The sequence below is a fragment of the Scyliorhinus torazame genome, chromosome 3, assembly GCF_047496885.1.
Source record: "Scyliorhinus torazame isolate Kashiwa2021f chromosome 3, sScyTor2.1, whole genome shotgun sequence".
In the NCBI taxonomy this organism is placed as follows: Eukaryota; Metazoa; Chordata; class Chondrichthyes; order Carcharhiniformes; family Scyliorhinidae; genus Scyliorhinus; species Scyliorhinus torazame.
Window position 1 is genome coordinate 62,115,018 of NC_092709.1, and position 23,899 is coordinate 62,138,916.

At 46.6% G+C, this 23,899-nt stretch overlaps 1 protein-coding gene across 1 annotated transcript in view; it reads left to right on the plus strand.

Moving 5' to 3' along the window:
• The window catches only part of LOC140408472 (short transient receptor potential channel 3-like), a 234,142-nt gene that overhangs the window by 159,111 nt on the left and 51,132 nt on the right, over nucleotides 1–23,899 (plus strand). Inside the window, exon 8 of the mRNA XM_072495720.1 lies at nucleotides 19,941–20,205. Within this exon, the coding sequence (XP_072351821.1) occupies nucleotides 19,941–20,205 (265 nt within the window). The remainder of the gene's footprint in view (nucleotides 1–19,940; nucleotides 20,206–23,899) is intronic.

A 23,899-nucleotide genomic window follows, 5' to 3' on the forward strand; every position in this document is an offset into this window, starting at 1 on the left:
TTCCACATCACTAGCTGGACTTTAGACACTGGCCCAGACCGAGATTGGGGAGTTCCCCATGGGACGCCTGTCCTCTACGCTAGGGCTGCAGTTTTATTTTTGTTGTGGAATAAACCTTCTTTCCTTCTAGTCTGGGTTGGTCTGGAATTATTACATCCCCCCAAAATAATCTTCTGTTATGCTTGCTTCTGTTGGCCTTCCATAGTTTTTTTTGTTGCATGTAGCCGAAAGTAACTTCTTTTATTTAGCTTCAAGGTATCAAATAAATATGTATCAATGTATAATTTTTAATTCACACAAAATAGGTGTTCGTTGTTGTATTAGAGTGAACCTTTGTTTATTAACAGCATCAGTAATTGTTGGCGAGATTCTCTGGCCTCCCCCGCGGTGTGTTTCTCGGCAGTGGGAAGCGGCCCGCCAACCCGCGTGGCAGGGGTGCACCGTTGGCGGGACCAGAACACCCCACCCGCTGGAAGATCTTGTCCTGTGACCTTCACTCCGTCTGATGTTTAGCTACTGTGGTGCAGTCATGTTTAATTTAGTCTGTGCCTTTAAGACCTTCACTCAGGTACTCCGTGTGAAAAGTGGTCTAATTTGGCAAGCGCTGAGGTTAGCAAAAAGCTAATTGCTCAAGGATGTTTCTGAATATTGGCAGCTGTTTATAAATCCCCAGCTCCTACTCGTAGAGAGCAGTCAGGTAATCAAGGCTAGGATAAACAGGAGAAATGATCAGTTTTCTGAAATGTGACAGATGTATGCTGGTTCCATATTTGTTGCAAAAAATAGTTAATCATATGTGCAAGTAATGTAAAATATTGCAGATGCTGGAAATTGAAATAAAAACAGAATATGATGAAATTGCCATCGGATCAAAATCCTGGAATTCCCTCCCTAACAGCACTGGAGGTGGAGCCATGCTTCAAGCACTGCAGTCGCTCAGGAAGACAGCTCACCATCACCTTTTGAAAGGCAACTAGGAATGGGCAATAAACACTGGCCTAGCCAGTGACACCCACATCCCTTAAATTAATACAAAAAAACTCAATTGGTCTGGCAGCATCTGTGGAGAAAGAAACCAAGTTAACATTTCAGATCAATGACCTTTCAGCAGGTTCTGATGAAAAGTCAGTGACTTGAAACACTGGGTAGGATTACCCCATGGGGAGACGGACTTCAGGTCACGGTGATGTGCTGAGCAGTCGCACATCATAATAATAATCGCTTTTTGTCACAAGTAGGCTTCAATGAAGTTTTTTTTAAATAATATTTTATTAAGGTATTTGAAAATTTTTATAGGAGTAACATAAACAATGACATCAACATGGTTAAATAATCATTTTCCCCCCCGCAGCCCAATCTTCACGCACCTTAACCATACAACAACAATCCCGCCCCCCCCCCCCCCCCCCGGAATACTGCATCTGCTGACATTTTAATTTTTCCCGAGAAAGTCGACGAACGGCTGCCACCTCCGGGAGAACCCTAACATTGACCCTCTTCAGGCAAACTTTATTTTCTCGAGACTGAGAAACCCAGCCATGTCACTAACCCAGGTTTCTACACTCGGGGGCTTTGAGTCCCTCCACATTAACAAGATCCGTCTCCGGGCTACCAGGGAGGCAAAGGCCAAGACGTCGGCCTCTTTCGCCCCCTGAACTCCCGGATCTTCCGACACTCCAAAGATCGCTACCTCCGGACGCGGCACCACCCGTGTGTCTACCCTGAAAAACGTACTCATCCTAGCCACTGTCATGTGTGCCCGGTGGACTACCTTAAATTGTATCAGGCACCATGGCGCCTGGCGCACGATGAGGAGGTATTAACCCTGCTTAGGGCATCCGCCCATAGACCCGCCTCTATCTCTCCTCCTAGCTCGTCCTCCCACTTGCCCTTAAGCTCCTCCATCGGAGTTTCCACCGCCTCCGAAAGCTCCTGGTAAATATCCGCTACCTTCCCCTCCCCCACCCAGGTACTGGAAACTACTCTATCCTGTATCCCCCGTGGCGGCGGCAGCGGGAAGGCCGGCACCTGTTTTCTCAGGATGTCCCGCACCTGCAAATACCTAAAACCATTCCCTGCTGGCAATATAAATTTATCTTCCAAAGCTTTCAAGCTGGGAAAGCTCCCATCTATAAATAGATCCCCCATCCTTCCAATTCCTGCCCTCTGCCAACTCTGGAACCCGCCATCTAGCCTACCCGGTACAAACCTGTGGTTATTACCACATGGGGTTTTACTCGCCCACACAAAGCTTGAAATAATCTTATTCATCCACTTGGAAAATCCCTTAGGGATGAAGATGGGGAGGCACTGAAAGACAAACAGAAATCTGGGGAGGACCATAATTTTCCCTCCCCGCCAGTGACAACGGGAGCATGTCCCATCTCTTTAAGTCCCCTTCCATTTGTTCTACCAACCGGGATAGGTTTAACTTGTGTAGTACCTCCCATTCCCGGGCCACCTGGATTCCCAGATATCGAAAGCTCTCCACTACCATTCTCAGCGGCAGCTCTCCCAGTCTCTTCTCCTCTTTCCTCGATCGCAAACATCTCGCTTTTCCCCATGTTCAATTTATACCCCGAAAAATTGCCAAATTCCCCCAAGATTCGCATTACTTCTCCCATCCCCTCCAACGGGTCCGCAATGTACAAGAACAGGTCATCTGCGTAGAGCGAGATCCGGTGCTCCACCGCCCCCCCACCTCCCCGAACCAGCCCTTTCCAGTTCCTAGAGGCTCTTAACGCCATGGCCAATGGCTCTATGGCCAGAGCAAACAGTAACGGGGAGAGGGGGCACCATTGCCTCGTCCCTCGGTGTAGTTCAAAATACCCCGATCTCAGCCGGTTCGTACGCACACTCACTACTGGTGCCTGACAGAGCAACCGTACCCAGTTAATAAAGCCCTCACCAAACCCAAACCTTCCCAGTGCCTCCCACAGGTAATTCCACTCCACCCAATCAAAAGCCTTCTCCGCATCCATCGCTACCACCACCTCCGCCTCCTCTCCTTCTGAGGGCATCATAATGACATTTAGAAGCCTTCGAACATTGGCCTTGAGTTGCCTGCCCTTAACAAATCCCATCAGGCCTTCCCCTATCACCCCCGGGACACAGTCCTCTATCCTTGTGGCCAGTATCTTAGCCAGCAGTTTGGCATCCACATTCAGTAGAGAAATCGGCCTGTATGACCAGCATTGCTCCGGATCCTTCTCCCGTTTCAGGATCAATGAAATCAAGGCCTGCGACATTGTTGGGGGGAGGAGTCCCATCTCTCTTGCTTCGTTAAATGTCCTCACCAGCAGTGGGCTCAATATCTCTGAAAACTTCTTATAGAATTCCACCGGGTAGCCGTCAGGCCCCGGGGCCTTGCCCGACTGCATGTCCTCCAGCCCCTTGATTATTTCCTCAATCTCAATTGAGGCACCCAGCCCCTCCACCAGGTCCTCCTCCACCATCGGGAACCTCAACTGATCCAGAAATTGCCTCATCCCCTCCACTCCAGCCGGGGGTTCCGACTCATAGAATTTACTGTAAAAGTCCTTAAACACCTCGTTCACCCCTGCTGGGTCCAGGACAGCATTCCCGTCTCTACTCTTTACTTTACCTATCTCCCTGGCCGCCTCTTTTCCTGAGCTGGTGCGCCAACATTCTGCTTGCTTTTCCCCATACTCATAAATCGCCCCCCTTGCCTTCCTCAACTGTTCCACTGATTTCCCTGTGGTCAACAGCCCAAACTCCACCTGTAACCTCCGCCGCTCCCTCAGTAGCCCCGCGTCCGGGGCCTCCGAGTATCTCCTGTCCACCTGGAGTATCTCCTCCACTAATCTATCCCTCTCAGCCCGTTCCACCTTTTCTCTGTGAGCCCGTATCGAGATTAATTCCCCTCTGACTACTGCCTTCAAAGCTTCCCAGACCGTCGCTGCAGAGACCTCCCCTGTATCATTTGTTTCCAGGTAGTTCTGGATGGACTTGTTAACCCGCCCACAGATCGCTTCAACCGCTAGCAACCCCACATGCAGTCTCCACAGCAGGCATTGCCCCCTCTCCACACTAATCCGTAGATCCACCCAGTGCGGGGCATGATCCGACACTGCAATTGCCGAATACTCAGTATCCACCACCTTCGGTATTAGCGCCCTGCTCAGAACAAAAAAGTTGATTCGAAAGTATACCTTGTGGACATGTGAAAAAAAGGAAAACTCCTTCGTCCTCGACTGTGCAAACCTCCATGGGTCTACTCCCCCCATCTGTTCCATAAAACCCTTCAATTCCTTTGCAGCAGCCGGCCTCCTCCCTGTCCTGGATTTTGACCGGTCCAATTCCGGATCAATGACTGTGTTGAAGTCCCCTCCCATGATCAGGTTATGTGACTCTAAGTCTGGGACCTTACCTAACACCCGCCTCATAAATTCCACGTCGTCCCAATTCGGAGCATATATGTTCACAAGTACCACTCGCACCCCCTCCAGCTTCCCACTCACCATTATGTACCTATCCCCTTTGTCTGACACGATTCTCCCTGCCTTGAATGCCACTCGTTTGCTGATCAAGATCGCTATCCCCCTGGTCTTTGAGTCCAGTCCTGAGTGGAATACTTGACTGACCCACCCCTTCCTCAATCTCGCCTGGTCTGTAACCTTTAGGTGTGTCTGTTGTAGCATTGCCACGTCCGCCTTCCGTTCCCTCAAATGCGTGAACACGTGAGCCCTCTTGACCAACCCATTCAGTCCTCTCACGTTCCATGTGATCAGCCTGGATGCGGGACTTCCAACCCCCCCCCCCCCCCCCCACGACTAGCCATCACCCTTTTTAGGCCAGCCTCGAGCTCGCGCCCTCCGCTTCCTCGAGTCCCCACTCGGGCTGTCGCCGTTCCCGACCTCCCATTTGTCCCCTAGTAACAGTTCCTCCCCTGTCAGCAAAGCAGCTCCCGCCCCCCCCCCCCCCCCCACTTATGAACAGCACTAGAAACCCAATCCCCCAAGTCAAGCTCCAGCTTAACAGCTGCTCACCCCCCACCGCGCTTCCGAGAGTCAGCTGACCCATGCTGACTCGATAGCTCCCGCCTCTGGCACCAAGCAGTCTGTGTCCCTATTGTACTCTCCTCTCTCCCCCCCCCCCCAACATGAATAAACATTTTAAAAGCATCACATTCCCGAGTAAACAAACAACAGAAAAAACAGTGAAGAAACAGTCACTTTAGAAAGATAGTCACCCAAAAAGCAGAACTAAATTCAAAGCTCATCCCCCCCTCTAACAAGGTTCCTCCAAGACAGATCAATCTTTAACCAACCACACAGCCCATTATTTCACATAGAGCTACTTAAATTTATACAATCCAGCACCACAAATCGCTGCAACAGTACTTCTCCATTGCTTAAGAGTCTTTTAATTCGCCTCCAGCTTCATTTCTTTAATAAAGGTCCATACTTGGTCTGGCATATCAAAGTAAAAGTGCTGTTCCTCATGTGTGACCCACAGGCGGGCTGGGTACAGCATCCCGAACTTCACCCCCTTCTTAAAAAGGGGTGTTTTTGCCCGATTGAACCCAGCTCGCCTCTTGGCCAAATCCGCTCCCAAGTCCTGATAAATGCGCAACTCACAGTTCTCCCACTTGCTGCTCCATTCTTTCTTGGCCCACCGCAAAACGTGTTCCTTGTCCAAGAAACTGTGAAAACGTACCTCCATGGCCCTTGGCGGCTCGTTCGCTCTGGGTTTCCTCGCGAGGGCTCTGTGCACCCTGTCCAATTCCAGGGGCCGAGCCCAATTCCAGGCCCCAGCCCCTATCAACTTCTCCAACATGTCCGTCACATAGGCCCTCGCATCTGATCCCTCACTGCCTTCAGGGAGGCCAACAATTCTGAGATGCTGCCTCCTGGACCTATTCTCCAGGTCCTCCAGCTTCTCCTGCATTCTTTTCTGGCGGTTGTTCATCATCCCCACCTTGCTTTCCAGCACAGTTACATACTCCTAGTGCTCGGACAACTTTTGTTGATCTCCTGGATCGCTGTCCCGTGGGTTCCTGATTCTGAACCACTTGATCATCCGAAGCCTTAATCGGGTCCAGCGTGTCCTTCTTCAGCTTGGCGAAGCAATCCTCGAAAAACTTCACCAGCTGCTCCGTCGACCACTGTGCCGTCTCCCCGCGGCCCTTGCTGTCCGCCATGCTGTCCCGTGCTACCAGCTCTGCTTGCGTCTCCCTTATAGGACTTTGTCTTCTCACACCGCCACTTCTGGTCCAATTCTCCATACATTGGAGGGGGATTTCTCCTTACAGTCTCACTTTTCACTGATTTATCCCATAAAATCCGGGGGAAAACTGGGGGAAAAAGGTCCAAAATCCATTACAGGTGGGAGCTATCAAATGTGCGACCTATTCCTCCATGGCCACCACCGGAAGTCGGCTTCAATGAAGTTACTGTGAAAAGCTCCCAGCCGCCACATTCCGCCGCCTGTTCGGGGAGGCCGGTACAGGAATTGAACCCGCGCTGCTGGCCTTGTTCTGTATTACAAGCCAGCTGTTTAGCCTACTATGCTAAACCAGCCCCCAAGTGGCTCTCCTCCAGAACACAATCAAATTGGCACTTTTAATTGAAATTAGCCCACAAATCCGGACTTACCTCACCCACAATTAAGAAAAGGAGAGGATATGAACGAATTGTCAGCAAATGGGAGCTCAAGAGGCCACAGAGAAGGCAGGAGTGGAGGAAAAGGCCGCAAGCAGCGAGTGGACGAGTTGGCAAACCCACGAGGTGAGGGGTCCCCAGCCATCCCGGAGAGAGGTAGACTGATGACCCGACCAACGGCCTCCCCCCACCTGCCTGGAGATGGATGGAAGATATTCCTGACAAAGGAACTGATGGCAATGAGGGAGGTGATAAAAATGGAGATACAGGTGCCGGTGAAGTGTTTGTGAGTGTTTGTATTAAAAAGGAAGCATTTTTATGTATGGCAGGCAAGTGTGTGAACATGGTCATCCTGAGGTGCTCCAACTCCATTGAAAGGTCTGGCTAAATCAGGCCCGCATCCCTAATTGAGGGTGCTGGATATAAAGCTGAGACTCAGTGATCTAAAAATGGAGTAACACTTAACGGAATATCCTCGGCTGCCTTGGCATAAGTGGCAACTATTCATACCATCATCAAGGTTATATGGACTGTGTTGTTCTGTTGTTGGTGATGAATCTCCTTGAGGACCTTTGTCAAAATGAAGGAACATTGCCACAAGTCCACTGAGTTTCATAGAAGAGCTCATACCTCTTGGAGGCTAATGTCGGGACTGGGTTCCTGGAGAGACACTAGAAGAGACTGGACGTTTTTCTGTCTGAGGCCAGGAGGTCCTGCTCCAGTTGGTGCCTCATCTCAGCAGGGACACATGCTCCCGAGGTCTCCTCATCCTTCAAAGGGTCAGGACAATTGTGAGCATGATGTTTAAGTACTGACTCTCAAATTGGTGTGAATGGCTGAAATGAGAGTGATGGCAATACTGGTGTTCATGTTGGCCCATGATGGAGGGAACTTGCCCAAGAGGAAAATCAATACTACTTGCCATCCTCCTCATGGAATCTGGTGGCCAGGAGAGCCTCGTGTGCCTGCCTCTCTCGTCTGGCCCATGCTATGGCCTCTTCTCCTCCAGCCTTATTTTCCTCAACCTCATCGTTCTCATCCTTTTCAATGTTCTCTTCATTGGAGGAGATGTGCAGCTGCTCCATGTCACCACCTGACAGATCCTCCCCCTTTGCAGCACCAGGCTGTGTAGCACAGAGCAAACCACAATGACCCATGATACTGTCTGGTGAGTGATCTGTCCAGGCATCGGAATCACATCTGTGGCCTACTGATGGCTTCCTGCTTGCTGACAGGAATCTCATTGTGAGGCTGGCATGTGTAGTTTATGATCTCAGTGTTATTGGTAGCGGTGAAACACAATGTTACTTTCTGGCAATCACAAATCATTCATTCCGGTTGTTATAGACATTCACTGTAATTGGCAACGTGTCAATTGCTGTTCAGTAATATAGTTACAAGAGATATTGATTTGAATGTCCTTTGTTCCAATTTATCGTCAAAGGATTTTGATATGTGGTTTGCTTTCTCCAAGCCAATGGTCATTCTGAGGTCATCCTGAGATACTAGGCTGATCTGAAGCTCTATGGTAACAACTCATCACGTAAGATGTGAGCAACCATATTTCAAGGATCAGTTTCGAGCTTAGGTTTAGGACAGGAGAGACATATTTGGGATTTTGACATTTCAACCACAAAAGCAATGTTTGTCTGGGTGTCATTGATTGATGTTAAATAAACTGATCTATTTGTTTAAAACCTGAGCTACTGCCTGACATTGTATATTAGTTTGATGAGAAGACCAAGGGCAGCAAATGATATACTCCAGAAAACCAGAGAACACTGAAAAGAGTACACTAGATTTACCTAGATATTGAGCTGGTGAAGGCACAGGTTACTCCTGGGCCAGTCCGGGACTGATGACCTTTGGGGAGTATTTCCTAGAGTGATTGGGGAGCGTTTCAACTAAAATGGCTGGAGGATGGGAACCAATGCAAGTTGTCAGAGGAGCAGGAAACCATGACAAAAACAAAAGGCTGAAAGGGGAAGAAGAAAAGTGATCAGCAAAGAAACCAAGGACCAGATCCAAACAGGGCCACAGTGAAAAATATTAGGAGTGAGACAAATAATGTTAAAAAGACAAGTTTAAAGGCTTTGTGCTTTAACACGTGGAGCATTCGCAATAAAGCGGATGAACTAATAGATGTAAACGGGTATGATACAATCAGGATCACAGAGACATGGATACAGGGTGACCAGGGATGGGGACTGAATGTCCGGGGTATTCAGTATTTAGGAAGGACAAACAAAAAGGAAAAACTGGTGGAGTTGCAGTGCTGGTTAAAGAGGAAATGAAAGCAATCGTGAGGAACAATATTAGCTCTGACAATGTAGAATCGGTATGGGTAGAGCTGAGAAACACCAAGGGCAAAAAACATTAGTGGGTGTCATATATAGACCCCAAAAACTGCAGTGGTGATGTTGGAAATGGCATTAAACAGGAAATTAGAGATGCATGCTGTGGTGATATACATCACCGTAAGTACACAAAGTGTTAATGTACATACACTACACCTAGCTAGACTCTAGAGGGAACACCAGAGACATGACACACAGATAGTCAACCAATAGGTCAGTAAGATAGGACACGACCAATGGGCAGTCACGATACGCACACAGGTGACACTACCACAGGAGGGCATTACACCAACCCATATAAAAGGACACATCACACATGCTCAGTCTCTTTCCAGTGGAGACACTCAGTGAGTACAGACACAGGGTTGATTGAACATCACATCCACCATGTGGATTGTAGCAGACTGGTTCGTCAGTCGGTAGCTATAGAAGGATTAACAGTAGAGACGAATCCAAGTAGGAGAATTGTTAACAGTAATAAATGTGTTAAAGCTATCTCCAAGTCTGAACCTTCCTTTGTCAGAGTGCACATCAAGGAAGCAGCTTATGCTACGTCAAGAGCATAACAAAACATGGTTCCAGGAGTGAACTGTTAAATCCATATAGTTGCAACTCAGCAAACAGTGACAACCAGCAACAACAGCCGGGCAAGATGATGTTCGGGATTCCGGTTCCACAGCAGCTCAGGTACTAAGGCAATCTCAGTGAAAACTGGTGTTGGTTCAGGCAGAGATTCGAGATCTAAGTGGTAGCGTCCGACTTAGATGGCGTGGCGGATGCAGAGAAAATAAAGCTTCTACTTACCATCGCGAGTCCAGAAGCAGCTGAAATCTTCCAGACCTTCAAATACTCAAAGGGGCAAAACAAGAGCGACTTCCAGACAGTCCTGGACAAATTCCAAGAATTCTGCGAGGAACATACAAGAAGAAAAGGTAAAAGAGATGCCAAAACTCACCACGAGGTAGGCTTGCAGCAACAAATGGCAGTTTTGAATTGCAGCCATCTTGGAAAAGGTACCGCACATGCGCAGTTGAGAGAAATGCGCAAAGTAAAGGAACAGCGATCTGCGCATGCACAATCGCTTCCTACGATCCACGTCACAAGCGCCGTGACGTCAGAGGCCCTGGACCACGCCCACTTAAAGGGGAAATGTCCCAAAACACGGGAAAAAAAATTTAAAGCCTCAAAACCAGATTCTTTCACCTGGAACGACAGCACAATGCCTAAACTTCGACCAGTAGCTAAAAGTAACCTCCGCAGAACCCTGCAACAAGCAGTTAGCACCGCCCAAAGAGATGATACAGTCCTTGAAGACTACGACTCCGACCTTGAATTCTTCTTTGGACATCGCGAGTCCAATGCCAGATCCGATACAAAAGGTGATGATATGGTCCTAGAAGACTATGACTCAGACAATGATTTCATCATTTGAGATGGCGACCCCAGTACCAAATCCGAACTGCAACGGGATGTGTTCTACAGTGAAGAATCCGACACAGGCGCGGATGTGTTCTTCGGATTTGAGGATCTTCAGCCCAGCATATATGACATCCCGACTCGTGAGTGCAGGATTATGCTGCGGCCTGACACCAAGAGACAGAGAGCGGTACATGCCCACAGAGAGCGGCCTGCTACCACACAGAGAGTGGTCCACGCACCACAAAGAGTCCCCGACTCCACACAGAGAGTGGCCCACGCACCATGAAGAGTCCAAGCCTCCACAGCGAGCTCGTGGACAGACTCCACAGTAGAAGCAACGCAAGACTCCACAGCGCAGACCTTGCATGAACAAGAAGTGACTCGAGTGACACAAGCCTCCACAGAGAGCTCGTGGACAGACTCCACGATAGAAGCAACGCAAGACTCCAGAGCGCAGTCCTTGCATGAACAAGTGATGACAGTTTCCACAGAGAGACCAATGCACGATTCCACACAAGGAACGCTGCAAGACTCCACAGAGGAACGACACAAGTCTCCACAGCGAGCTCGTGGTCAGCCTCCATGATAGAAGCAATGCAAGACTTCAAAGCGCAGTCCTTGCATGAACAAGACCATGAGGGTCTAGCAACCTCCTCTGAGCAACCAGCAGCAGACAATGCAAGTCTGCCACGCTCAAGTGAACAACAGAAAGACTATGACAGTCTGCCACGCTCAAGTGTACAGCAAGCCGACTATGACAGTCCACCCAGATTATTTGAGCCACCAGAAGAAGACTCTGACGGTCTACCCAGCTCAAGTGAATGACAAGAAGACACTGAGGCTCTACCCACTGTATGTGAGACAAGTGACGACGGCATCTCACTTCCCATACCAGATGTGCAATGTGACAAGCCTCAGCTAGAATGTACAGAGGCACTCGACAATCACAGTGAGACTACTGATGACTCCGGTGACACCACGTTACTTCAAACCTCATTCGCTCGAGCCTCTCCACAAGCAAATGCATTCCTGACTGTTGTGACTCCGGACAGGGAGCATCACAAAATGTCAGAAGATTCAAGTGAACCTGAAATGACTCCGGACGTGGGGCATCAAGAAACCTCAGCTGACTCAAGTGAACCTGCAATGACTCCGGACGGGGAGCGTCAAGACACCAAAGCTGATTCCGGTGAAACAGACCAGACTCCAGACGGGGAGCATCGACAAGCCAAAACTGACTCAGGTGAAACAGACTAGACTCCAGACGGGGAGCATCGACAAGCCAAAGCTTGTTCAAGTAAGCCGGACATGACTTCAGACGGGGAGCGCTGCGAACTCAGTGACGGCACGCTCAAGGAAACAGCAGATGCTACAAAGCACTCTGACACGAATAACTGTGTGAAGGACTCGTATTATCCAGTGTGTGGTCCTTGAGCGCAGCAAACACGACAACAAAACCAACCAATACAACAACAACATCAAAGACAATAGCAAGAAGTGTACCAGAGGCAACAACGTCGACAACAAGCACGACAAAAACAACACCAATGGAACTACGACTGGTACGACATGATACAACTCTGCAAATGAGGGACACTGTTACTGCTCAGCTCAGTACAATGACATGCCATGGCAGGACGATGCATCTTACCAATTCACATTTGCTGCACTACCAACAGGCAACCTGGCTTTCAGGACAGCTGCCATCAAGAATAACCACCACAAGCATCGAAAAAAAAAAGAGTCCAAATCCAACAGCAAAGTGATTTGACCACTTCTTGGTTCCTTCAGCACAGGGACACTGATGGTGTTTACAATGCAATGCCACCATTAACATCACCAACTCACTAACCAAACAAGAAAGCCACTCGACCATAATAATTAATGAACTTTGGACTCATGCATATGATTTGGACTTATTGTTTACTGTTATCATAACTTGTACAGAGTATCACTCATCTACCTAGTTTGTTCAATTTTCTTTAACACTGTACTGAAAATATGTAACACGAAAAAAGGGGGGATGTGGTGATGTACATCACTGTAAGTACACAAAGGGTTAAGGTATATACACTACGCCTAGCTAGACACTAGAGGGAACACCAGAGACATGACACACAGACAGTCAACCAATAGGTCAGTAAGATAGGACTCGACAAATGGACATTCACGATACACATAGACGTGACACTACCACAGGAGTGCATTACACCAACCCATATAAAAGCACACATCATTCATGCTCAGTCTCTTTCCGGTGGAGACACTCAGTGAGTACAGACACAGGGTTGATTGAACATCACACCCACCACGTGGATTGTAGCAGACTGGTTCGTCAGTCTGAGTAGCTATAGAAGGATTAACAGTAGAGACAAATCCAAGTCGGAGAATTGTTAACAGTACTAAATGTGTTAAAGCTATCTCCAAGTATGAACCTTCCTTTGTCAGAGTGCACATCAAGGAAGCAGCTTATGCTACGTCAAGAGCATAACAAAACACATGCAATAAAGGAAAATCTGTAATTATGGGTGGTATGTTTTAAAAATTCTCCTCCTTTTTCACATTTTCTCCCAAATATACACCCAACAATAAACAATAATCAGTAACGAATGTAATGTCAATCCCCATATCAATAACAACGATCCCATCCTCCCACCAAATCCCCAAACATTAGCCCGCATGTTAACATAAACATGGGTTTGGTGGATTGGCCATGATAAATTGCCCTTAGTGACTAAAATGGTTAGGAGGGGTTATTGGGTTACGGGGATAGGGTGGAAGTGAGGGCTTAAGTGGGTCGGAGCAGACTCGATGGGCCGAATGGCCTCCTTCTGCACTGTATGTATGTTCTAAATGACAAAGAGGGATCAGGAATTACCCATAGTGATCATTAACACATACAGTCCCCTCCCCCCAACCCCCCTAATGTTCAATGTGATCCAATTCTCGAAAGTGCATAATGAATAACACCCATGAATTGTAGAACCCCTCCACCCTTCCCCTCAGTTCAAATTTGACCTTTTCAAGCATCAAGAATTGCAGCAGGTCCCCCTGCCACGCCAGGGCACGGGGTGGAGAGGTTGACAGGATCCCTAACAGGATCCGCCTTCGGGTGATCAACGAGGCGAAGGCAACAACATCTGCCTCCGAACCCGTTTCCAACCCTGGCTGGTCCGACAGCCCGAACATGACCTCCCGAGGGCCCGGGTCCAGTTTCACATGCACCACTTTAGAGATTACCTTAAACACCTCCTTCCAGTAATCCTCCAGCTTTGGACAGGACCAGAACATATGAACGTGGTTTGCGGGGGCCCCTCCTCAATGTTCACATACATCTTCTACCCCCTCAAAAAGCTGGCTCATCCTCGCCCTTGTAAGGTGCGCTCTATACACCACCTTCAGCTGTATCAACCCCAACCTTGCACACGAGGAATTATGGGTGATTTTAATCTGCATATAGATTGGTCAAATCAAATTAGCCACAATAGCGTAGAGGAGGAATTCCTGGAGTGAATCAGGGTAGTTTTCTGGAGCAATACATTGAGGAACTAACTAGAGAACAGGCCATCCTAGACTGGGTACTGCGTAATGAGAATGGAATCTAGTTGTGTGACACCCCTTGGGCATGAGCGACCATAATATGATAGAATTTTTCATCAGGATGGAGAGTGAAGTAGTTGATTCTGAGACTATGGTCCTGAACCTTAAAAAAGGAAATAACGGCGATATGAGGTGTGAGTTGGCTTTGATCGATTGGGGAATATTACTTAAAGGGATGTCAGTGGATAGACAATGGCAAACATTCAAGGAGCGCATGGAGGATCTGCAACAATTGTTTATTCTCGTCTGGCACAAAAGTAAATAGGAGTGAGAGCACAGTGGCAGAGTGGTTAGCACTGTTGCGTCACGACACGGAGGTCTCAGGTTCGATCCCAGCTCTGGGTCACTGTCCGTATGGAGTTTGCACATTCTCCCCGTGTTTGCGTGCGTTTCGCCCCCACAACCCAAAGATGTGCAGGATAGGTGGATTGGCCATGCTAAATTGCCCCTTAATTGGAAAAAATGAATTGGGTACTCTAAATTTTTTTTTTTTTAAATAATAAAATGGGAAAGGTGCCAATCCATGGTTTACTAGGGAAATTTTTTTAATTAAAAAAAATAAATTTAGAGTACCCAATTCATTTTTTCCAATTAAGGGGCAATTTAGCGTGACCAATCCACCCACCCTGCACATCTTTGGGTTGTGGGGGCGAAACCCACGCAGACACGGGGAGAATGTGCAAACTCCACACGGACAGTGACCCAGAGCCGGGATCGAACCTGGGACCTCAGTGCCGTGAGGCTGCAGTGCTACCACTGCACCATCGTGCTGCCTTACAAGGGAAATTAGAGATAGTATTCGATCCAAGGAAGAAGCATACAAATTGGCCTAGAAAAACAACAGGTCTGAGGTTTGGGAGCATAGAACATAGAACATAGAAAATACAGCACAGAACAGGCCCTACGGCCCACGATGTTGTGCCGAACCTTTGTCCTAGATTAATCATAGATTATCATTGAATTTACAGTGCAGAAGGAGGCCATTCGGCCCTTTGAGTCTGCACCAGCTCTTGGAAAGAGCACCATACCCAAACTCAACACCTCCACCCAACACCAAGGGCAATTTGGACATTAAGGGCAATTTATCATTGGCCAATTCACCTAACCCGCACATCTTTGGACTGTGGGAGGAAACCGGAGCACCCGGAGGAAACCCACGCAGACACGGGGAGGACGTGCAGACTCCGCACAGACAATGACCCAAGCCGGAATCGAACCTGGGACCATGGAGCTGTGAAGCAATTGTGCTATCCACAATGCTACCGTGCTGCCCTTAAGAACAAATAAATCTACATTATGTCATTTTACCGGCATCCATGTACCTATCCAATAGCTGCTTGAAGGTCCCTAATGTTTCCGACTCAACTACTTCCACAGGTAGTGCATTCCATGCCCCCACTACTCTCTGGGTAAAGAACCTACCTCTGATATCCCTCCTATATCTTCCACCTTTCACCTTAAATTTATGTCCCCTTGTAATGGTGTGTTCCACCCAGGGAAAAAGTCTCTGACTGTCTACTCTATCTATTCCCCTGATCATCTTATAAACCTCTATCAAGTCGCCCCTCATCCTTCTCCGCTCTAATGAGAAAAGGCCTAGCACCCTCAACCTTTCCTCGTAAGACCTACTCTCCATTCCAGGCAACATCCTGGTAAATCTTCTTTGCACCTTTTCCAGAGCTTCCACATCCTTCCTAAAATGAGGCGACCAGAACTGTACACAGTACTCCAAATGTGGCCTTACCAAAGTTTTGTACAGCTGCATCATCACCTCACGGCTCTTAAATTCAATCCCTCTGTTAATGAACGCGAGCACACCATAGGCCTTCTTCACAGCTCTATCCACTTGAGTGGCAACTTTCAAAGATGTATGAACATAGACCCCAAGATCTCTCTGCTCCTCCACATTGCCAAGAACTCTACCGTTAACCCTATATTCCGCATTCATATTTGTCCTTCCAAAATGGACAACCTCACACTTTTCAGGGTTAAACTCCATCTGCCACTTCTCAGCCCAGCTCTGCATCCTATCTATGTCTCTTTGCAGCCGACAACAGCCCTCCTTACTATCCACAGCTCCACCAATCTTTGTATCGTCTGCAAATTTACTGACCCACCCTTCAACTCCCTCATCCAAGTCATTAATGAAAATCACAAACAGCAGAGGACCCAGAACTGATCCCTGTGGTACGCCACTGGTAACTGGGATCCAGGCTGAATATTTGCCATCCACCACCACTCTCTGACTTCTATCGGTTAGCCAGTTCGTTATCCAACTGGCCAAATTTCCCACTATCCCATGCCTCCTTACTTTCTGCATAAGCCTACCATGGGGAACTTTATCAAATGCCTTACTAAAATCCATGTACACTACATCCACTGCTTTACCTTCATCCACATGCTTGGTCACCTCCTCAAAGAATTCAATAAGATTTGTAAGGCAAGACCTACCCCTCACAAATCCGTGCTGACTATCCCTAATCAAGCAGTGTCTTTCCAGATGCTCAGAAATCCTATCCTTCAGTACCCTTTCCATTACTTTGCCTACCACCGAAGTAAGACTAACTGGCCTGTAATTCCCAGGGTTATCCCTAGGTCCTTTTTTGAACAGGGGCACGACATTCGCCACTCTCCAATCCCCTGGTACCACCCCTGTTGACAGTGAGGACGAAAAGATCATTGCCAACGGCTCTGCAATTTCATCTCTTGCTTCCCATAGAATCCTTGGATATATCCCGTCAGGCCCGGGGGACTTGTCTATCCTCAAGTTTTTCAAAATGCCCAACACATCTTCCTTCCTGACAAGTATTTCCTCGAGCTTACCAATCTGTTTCACACTGTCCTCTCCAACAATATCGCCCCTCTCATTTGTAAATACAGAAGAAAAATACTCATTCAAGACCTCTCCTATCTCTTCAGACTCAATACACAATCTCCCGCTACTGTCCTTGATCGGACCTACCCTCGCTCTAGTCATTCTCATATTTCTCACATATGTGTAAAAGGCCTTGGGGTTTTCCTTGATCCTACCCGCCAAAGATTGTTCATGCCCTCTCTTAGCTCTCCTAGTCCCTTTCTTCAGTTCCTTCCTGGCTATCTTGTATCCCTCCAATGCCCTGTCTGAACCTTGTTTCCTCAGCCTTACATAAGTCACCTTTTTCCTCTTAACAAGACATTCAACCTCTCTTGTCAACCATGGTTCCCTCACTCGACCATCTCTTCCCTGCCTGACAGGGACATACATATCAAGGACACGTAGCACCTGTTCCTTGAACAAGTTCCACATTTCACTTGTGTCCTTCCCTGCCAGCCTATGTTCCCAACTTATGCACTTCAATTCTTGTCTGACAACATCGTATTTACCCTTCCCCCAATTGTAAACCTTGCCCTGTTGCACGTACCTATCCCTCTCCATTACTGAAGTGAAAGTCACAGAATTGTGGTCACTATCTCCAAAATGCTCCCCCACTAACAAATCTATCACTTGCCCTGGTTCATTACCCAGTACTAAATCCAATATTGCCCCTCCTCTGGTCGGACAATCTACATACTATCGCACTCAAAAAGCACCAAATTCAGCACTCAGTGCAAACAAAGTCTGCACTGTAGGGGATCACTTTTATACTGTGAATCTCGCCTCTGAAAAACTGGCCTAATCCAATTAACTAATTAACAAGCTCCAGCTGCAAGTGCCTAGAAGTAGAAGCCTGTTTAAAGCTGATTGAAAATTCACCTTCTTCTAAACCAAACAGCAACTTTTAAGTTAATTAACTAAATAAAAGAAAGACTAAACTTTAGATAAAAATGAAGCCTTATACTCCCACGGTCACCAAACTCTCACTATCGCACTCAAAAAGCACCAAATTCAGCACTCAGTGCAAACAAAGCCTGCACTGTAGGGGGTCACTTTTATACTGTGAATCTCGCCTCTGAAAAACTGGCCTAATCCAATTAACTAATTAACAAGCTCCAGCTGCAAGTGCCTAGAAGTAGAAGCCTGTTTAAAGCTGATTGAAAATTCACCTTCTTCTAAACCAAACAGCAACTTTTAAGTTTAGAATTCAGCAAAAAAGGGCCAAAGGATTGATTAAGAAGTGGAAAATAGAGTATGAGAGTAATCTTGCAGGCAATATAAGAACTGACTGTAAAAGTTTCTATAGATACGTGAAGAGAAAAAGATTGGTGAAGACAAAGCCAGAAACAGGGGAACGAATAATAGGAGACAAAGAAATGACTGAGCAATTAAATGCATACTTTTGGTTCTGTCTTCACAAATAAGGACACAAATTAGATACCAGAAATGTTGGAGAACGCAGGGTTTAGGGAGAGGGAGGAACTGAAGGAGATCAATATTAGTAGAGAAATGGTGTTGGGAAATTGGTGGGATTGAAGGCTGATAAATCCCCATGGCCTGATAATCTATATCCCAGAGTACTTCAAGTGGAAGTGGCTTCAGAAATAATGGATGCATTGGTGGTCATCTTCCAGAATTCTATAGACTCTGGAACAGTTCCTCCAGATTGGAGGGTAGCTAATGTAACTCTACTATTTAAAAAGGGAGGTAGAGAGGAATTATAGATCAGTAAGCCTGATCGGTAGTGGGAAAAATTCTAGAATCCATTATCAAATATTTTAGAGCAAAATACTTAGAAAACAGTGGCAGGAAGAATGTTCCCGATGGTGGGTGTGTCCAGAACCAGGGGTCACAGTCTGAGGATACGGGGTCGACCATTTAGGACAGAGATGAGGAGAAATTTCTTCACCCAGAGAGAGGTCGGCCTGTGGAATTCATTGTCACAGGAAGTAGTTGAGGCCAAAAACATTGCATGTTTTCAAGAAGCCGTTAGATATAGCACTTGGGGCGAAGAGAATCAAAGGATATGGGGGGAAAGCGGGATTAGGCTATTGAGTTGGGTGATCAGCCATGATCATAATGAATGACGGAGCAGGCTCAAAGAGCCAAATGGCCTCCTGCTCCTATTTTCAGTTCATAGGTCTGAACTTTCAGAACGGTGAGCATTTAGCGCCTCTCATCCGGAGAGTTGGAGGGGGGAACACATTCCCACCAAATCCAACTGGCTCGTTGCTATTTCATTTGCAAATGAGCATTGATTGGGAGCAGATGGGACTTCCGTTCCCACTGTATGGGCGGCACGGTGATACAGTGGTTAGCACTGCTGCCTCACAGCGCCAGGGACCCAGGTTCAATTCCGGCTTTGGGTGACTGTCTGTGTGGAGTTTGCACATTATCCCCGTGTCTGCGTGGGTTTCCTCCCACATCCAAAGATATGCAGGTTGGGTGGACAGGCCATGCTAAATTGCCGCTTAGTGTCCAAAGATGTGCAGTTTAAGTGGCGTTAAAGAATTACGGAGATAGGGTGGGTGCTCTTCCAGAGGGTTGGTGCAGTCTCGCTGGGCTGAATGGCCTTCTGCACTGTCGGGATTCTATGATTCTATATATTTTCCTCTGCCGCATGGCTCTCAAATTACAGACATCTTAACCCGTTTTGCTCAATGCATATCTTTTTGCATATCTATTATTCTCCCCAAAACAGATCTGAAATAAAAGCAGAAAATTAAGCAAACACTCAGTCAGTAAGGCAGAATTTGTGGAGAGGGAATCGTAGGGTTAACATTTCATGTTGATGGCCTGGCCAGCTCTGATGAAAGTTCATTGATTTGAAACACTAACCATGTTTCTCGCTTCAGCATTTACTGTCCATTCTTCTCTGTGACTACCTAATGGGTTTTACCAATTCTTTATTTTGTCTGTGATTACAGTCAGAATCTTAAAAATGAAATACTATATTTTTTGTATGATTTTAGGATATAATGCAGAAATGATTCTGATTTCCTTAAAGGGATGGACTCTACAATGATTGAAGCTGGCGAGTTACACTTAATAATTCTTCCCCTAACAATTTTTCTCTTTTCTTTTTAGCCAGAGATAGATGGGTTCCTTCCGATCCTCAGATCATATCTGAAGGCCTCTATGCAATAGCTGTTGTCCTTAGTTTTTCACGAATCGCTTATATCCTGCCTGCAAACGAAAGCTTTGGTCCATTACAAATTTCCCTTGGAAGGACAGTGAAAGACATATTCAAATTCATGGTCATTTTTATTATGGTGTTTCTTGCTTTCATGATCGGGATGTTTATCCTGTATTCCTACTATCTTGGTGCAAAAGTAAATCCTGCCTTCACAACGTGAGTACAAATTTTGTTAATTTATTTTATATTGTTATAATATAATAATACTCCTCTAGTTCTCTTCCCTTTTCTGGGTTCCCTAGACCACTTACCAACTGTGTGTGAAAAGGCAGGCACAGGTCCTGCTTTCAGCCCTCCACCAATGCTACTCTAAATCAACTCCTGCAAGGTGTACAAGACTAATAGTGAGGCCACACTGACCATCTCCCTGTTCCATATGCAGAGGTATCCTGATGTAAAGTGGAAAGTTACCGGAGTTGGGAAATTGAATGTACTTCTTATTGCTTGGTGCTGCAATTTGCAGGTGCTCCGAACGGCTCCACCAATGTGTCTCTCTCAACACTGCCAAACTCTTGACCTTCGGTTAAATTTGATTACTTAAAGAGAAAATCTTATCAACAGAACGCTTTTCAGAATAGAATGTTTCTTTTGCTTGGCAGAATGATAGATATCAGTGTTAATCAAATCACCAGTGTCAGCATTGCAAGAGCATGTATAGATATGGATAGATGTAGAATAAAGCACATTGCTTTTTGCCCTATCACCAGGAGCAATTTTAATTCCCTCTGCCTGGTGAAAACAGGGTTGGATTTGTGGCAATTGACTTTACATTGTCTGTTCCCCCTCCTCCACCATTTGAACTTGTGTGGCAGCCTCATTCAGCAATGCTTAGATGGGGTGCAATTTTGAGCACCTACTGGGTAGAGCATGGGCCATGGATGTTCTGCTCAGTAAAACCTGGTGGTCAAAGTGATGAAAGAGGCCCCAAAGGGGTAAATCGGAAATTACTCTTGTGAAAGCAGAAGGATCCAGAGTGTTCCTCTCCCCTCCACAAGAATAATTTTGACTGCTACTGCTCCTCGGTGTCACCCCTTCTACCATCGCCCCTCCCCCTCAGAATATCTTATTGTCAGTTTTGGGGTCTTTGCATTATGTGCCACCCTGCACGAGACAAACTGCAACAGAAACTCCGTTTAGGGTGAACAGTTTGCCAATTGCATGAGACACAGTTCTTAAAATTGACAGGAGGTGATTGGGATCTAAGTGATCCATTATCTGCATGATAGTTAAAAGTGCTCCTAACGTCCTAACTGAGTGTTCCGAAAAACATCTGTCCTGCATATTCTTGATTCTCCATTAACCTTCTGAGTAAAATTGCCAATTTAAAGCTGTTTCTTGAAAAGCTTCAAAATGACCAGCAAGAGAAGGCTGAATCATTAAGGTTCCCCCGTTCTGGGATGATGCAGCTCAGCATGATAACTGCAAAAGCTGACGCCAGGCAGGCTGACAACTGAACACGGCAATTTGTCTGGCTTTCTTAAAGTAGGACATTCAGCCCTTTTCCCGATAGATTATGTCTGATGTCAATTCCATTTACTCATATTTTAATATCCCTCAATATCCTGACCGCACAAAGGTCTTCCTAATTTTGCTGCTAAATAGCCTAGCTTTAATTATTCTCCCTCCAGACGAAATATCTTCTCTGAGATTACCCCATTGAATCCCGTTATCATTATAAATATCTGTTGGGATCATTCCTCAATCATCTATACTTAAGGAAATCCAAGCTACGTTTATGCAGTCAGTTCGCATAACTTTTCCCTTTAAGCTCTGGCTTTAAGCTTTGACAAATCTGTGCTGTACCCCTTCTAAGACCCAAAAAGAATTTCTTTGGTTCGGTTCCCAAAATCAATCGCAATATTCCAGGTGGAATCTGACCAAGACTCTGTACAACTGGAGCATAAGCTCCTTTCTTTTGCACTTGCTCTTGAAATAAAGGCCAACATTCAATTAGCCTTTTGATTACCTTTTGTACTGTAGACTAATGTTTAATGATTTGTGTATGTGGTGGTTTAAAAATTAAGTCTGCATGCCTTATAGGTTCACTCAAAGAGCTTTATTAAGAAGATTGTGAGCACTATAGGCTGCTATGTTACACTGCCCAATTGCCGACGCAAATGGCTATGGCATCATGTGATCGGTCTCTTAAAGTGCCCCTGTTCCACTGCAAGGCAAGGTCCACTAGCAAGTGTGGAAGCACTAGAAATATCATGAATACACAGCCTTTTCTCCCTCTTTAAATCAAAGGTCCCAGACACAATCAACAGTAAAACATCAATAATCAATTAGCAACATGTTCAATCAATCAACAACAACAGTCAATACGTCAGACGCTTCAGATGTCATCGTTTTCTGTGCGGTTGTCAGCGAACCTCAGCCGTTTGTCTTTTAGTGCTTGCTGCAACTCTGGTGTCTTTGCCTTGGCTTGGATGTCGTCCATGGCCATATTAGTGTTCAACATAGAGTTCTGAGGTTGACTCGGTGTCTGGTTCTCAATTGGGGTACTGCTTTCCCCAATTCGCTCGATTAGTGTCAGGACCTCAGGAAGGTTCAAGTCGTCGCTGGCACAGCTTGATTTGGACTCTTTTGTTGGTTCTGTCTCTAGCAGATTGGTGCTGGTCACCAAAAGTTGATCTGCATTTATCCTCCATATTACATTGTCTTGGGTTTGTATGATGTAGGTGACTGGTCCTTTCTGTGCTAAAATGGTGGCAGGAATCCACTTTTCACGTGTGGTATAGTTCCTTGCCAGAACATCTTGATCCTGGTGAAAAATACAACGTCTCGCCTTGCTACCCCGTCGTATGGCCTGATCCTGCTGCTTTTTCTTCAGCAATTTATTTAGTCTTGGATGATTTAAGCGAATCGAATGCTGTGCATAGTTGATGTTTAACCATTACAACGCTGGAGAAACCTGGGTTGTTGAGTGCGCAGTATTCCTGTACGTGAGCAGGAATTGGCTCAAACTTTGAGACAATAGACCTTGTTCTCTAGTTACCCTTGACAAATGTTTCATTGTTCTGCTAGCCCATTTGTGGCAGGATGATAAGGAGCGATCGTATGTGTTGAATCCACTCTTCTTCAAGTCGTGTACGAACTCTTGTGAAATGAACTGTGGCCGATTATCGCTCATGAGTTGTTAACGGTAACCAAATCTGCTAAAAGTTTCACCCAATCTCTCAATTGCTTTCTCTGCTGACGGTGACTTCATGATGTTAACTTCAGGTCATTGAGCCTTGACTACAATGAGAAATATACGCCTTTTAAAAGGTCTGGCATAAGCAATATGTACCCGTTGCCAGGCCTCTTCTGGTCATTCCCACAGGTGTAATGGAGCTAAGAGTGGCAGGTTCCGCACTTTTGTGCAAGATGAGCACATAGAATCATAGATCATAGGAGTAGGATGAGGCCATTTGGCCCTTCAAGCCTGCCCCACCATTCATTATGATAATGACTGATCATCCTAATCCCGCTTTCCCCCCATAGCCTTTGTCCCCTTCGCCCCAAGTGCGATATCTATCTGCGTCTTGAAAACATACAGATCGGGATTCTCCGTCCCGCTAGCCTCATTGTCCTGCACGGCGTGCCCTCCCTGGCAGTGGGATTCTCCGTTCCCACAGCCTGCCAATGAGGTTTCCCATTGTGGCCCACCCCACACCATCAGGAAAAGCACGGGCATGGGTACGCAGAAATGCAGGGTCGACGGAGAATTCCGCAGACAATGTTTTGGCCTCACCTGTGGTAATAGATTCCACAGGCTCACCACTCTCTGGTTGAAGAAATTTCTCCTCATCTCTGTCCTAAATGGTCTATCCGTATCCTCAGACTGTGCCCTGGTTCTCGCCACACC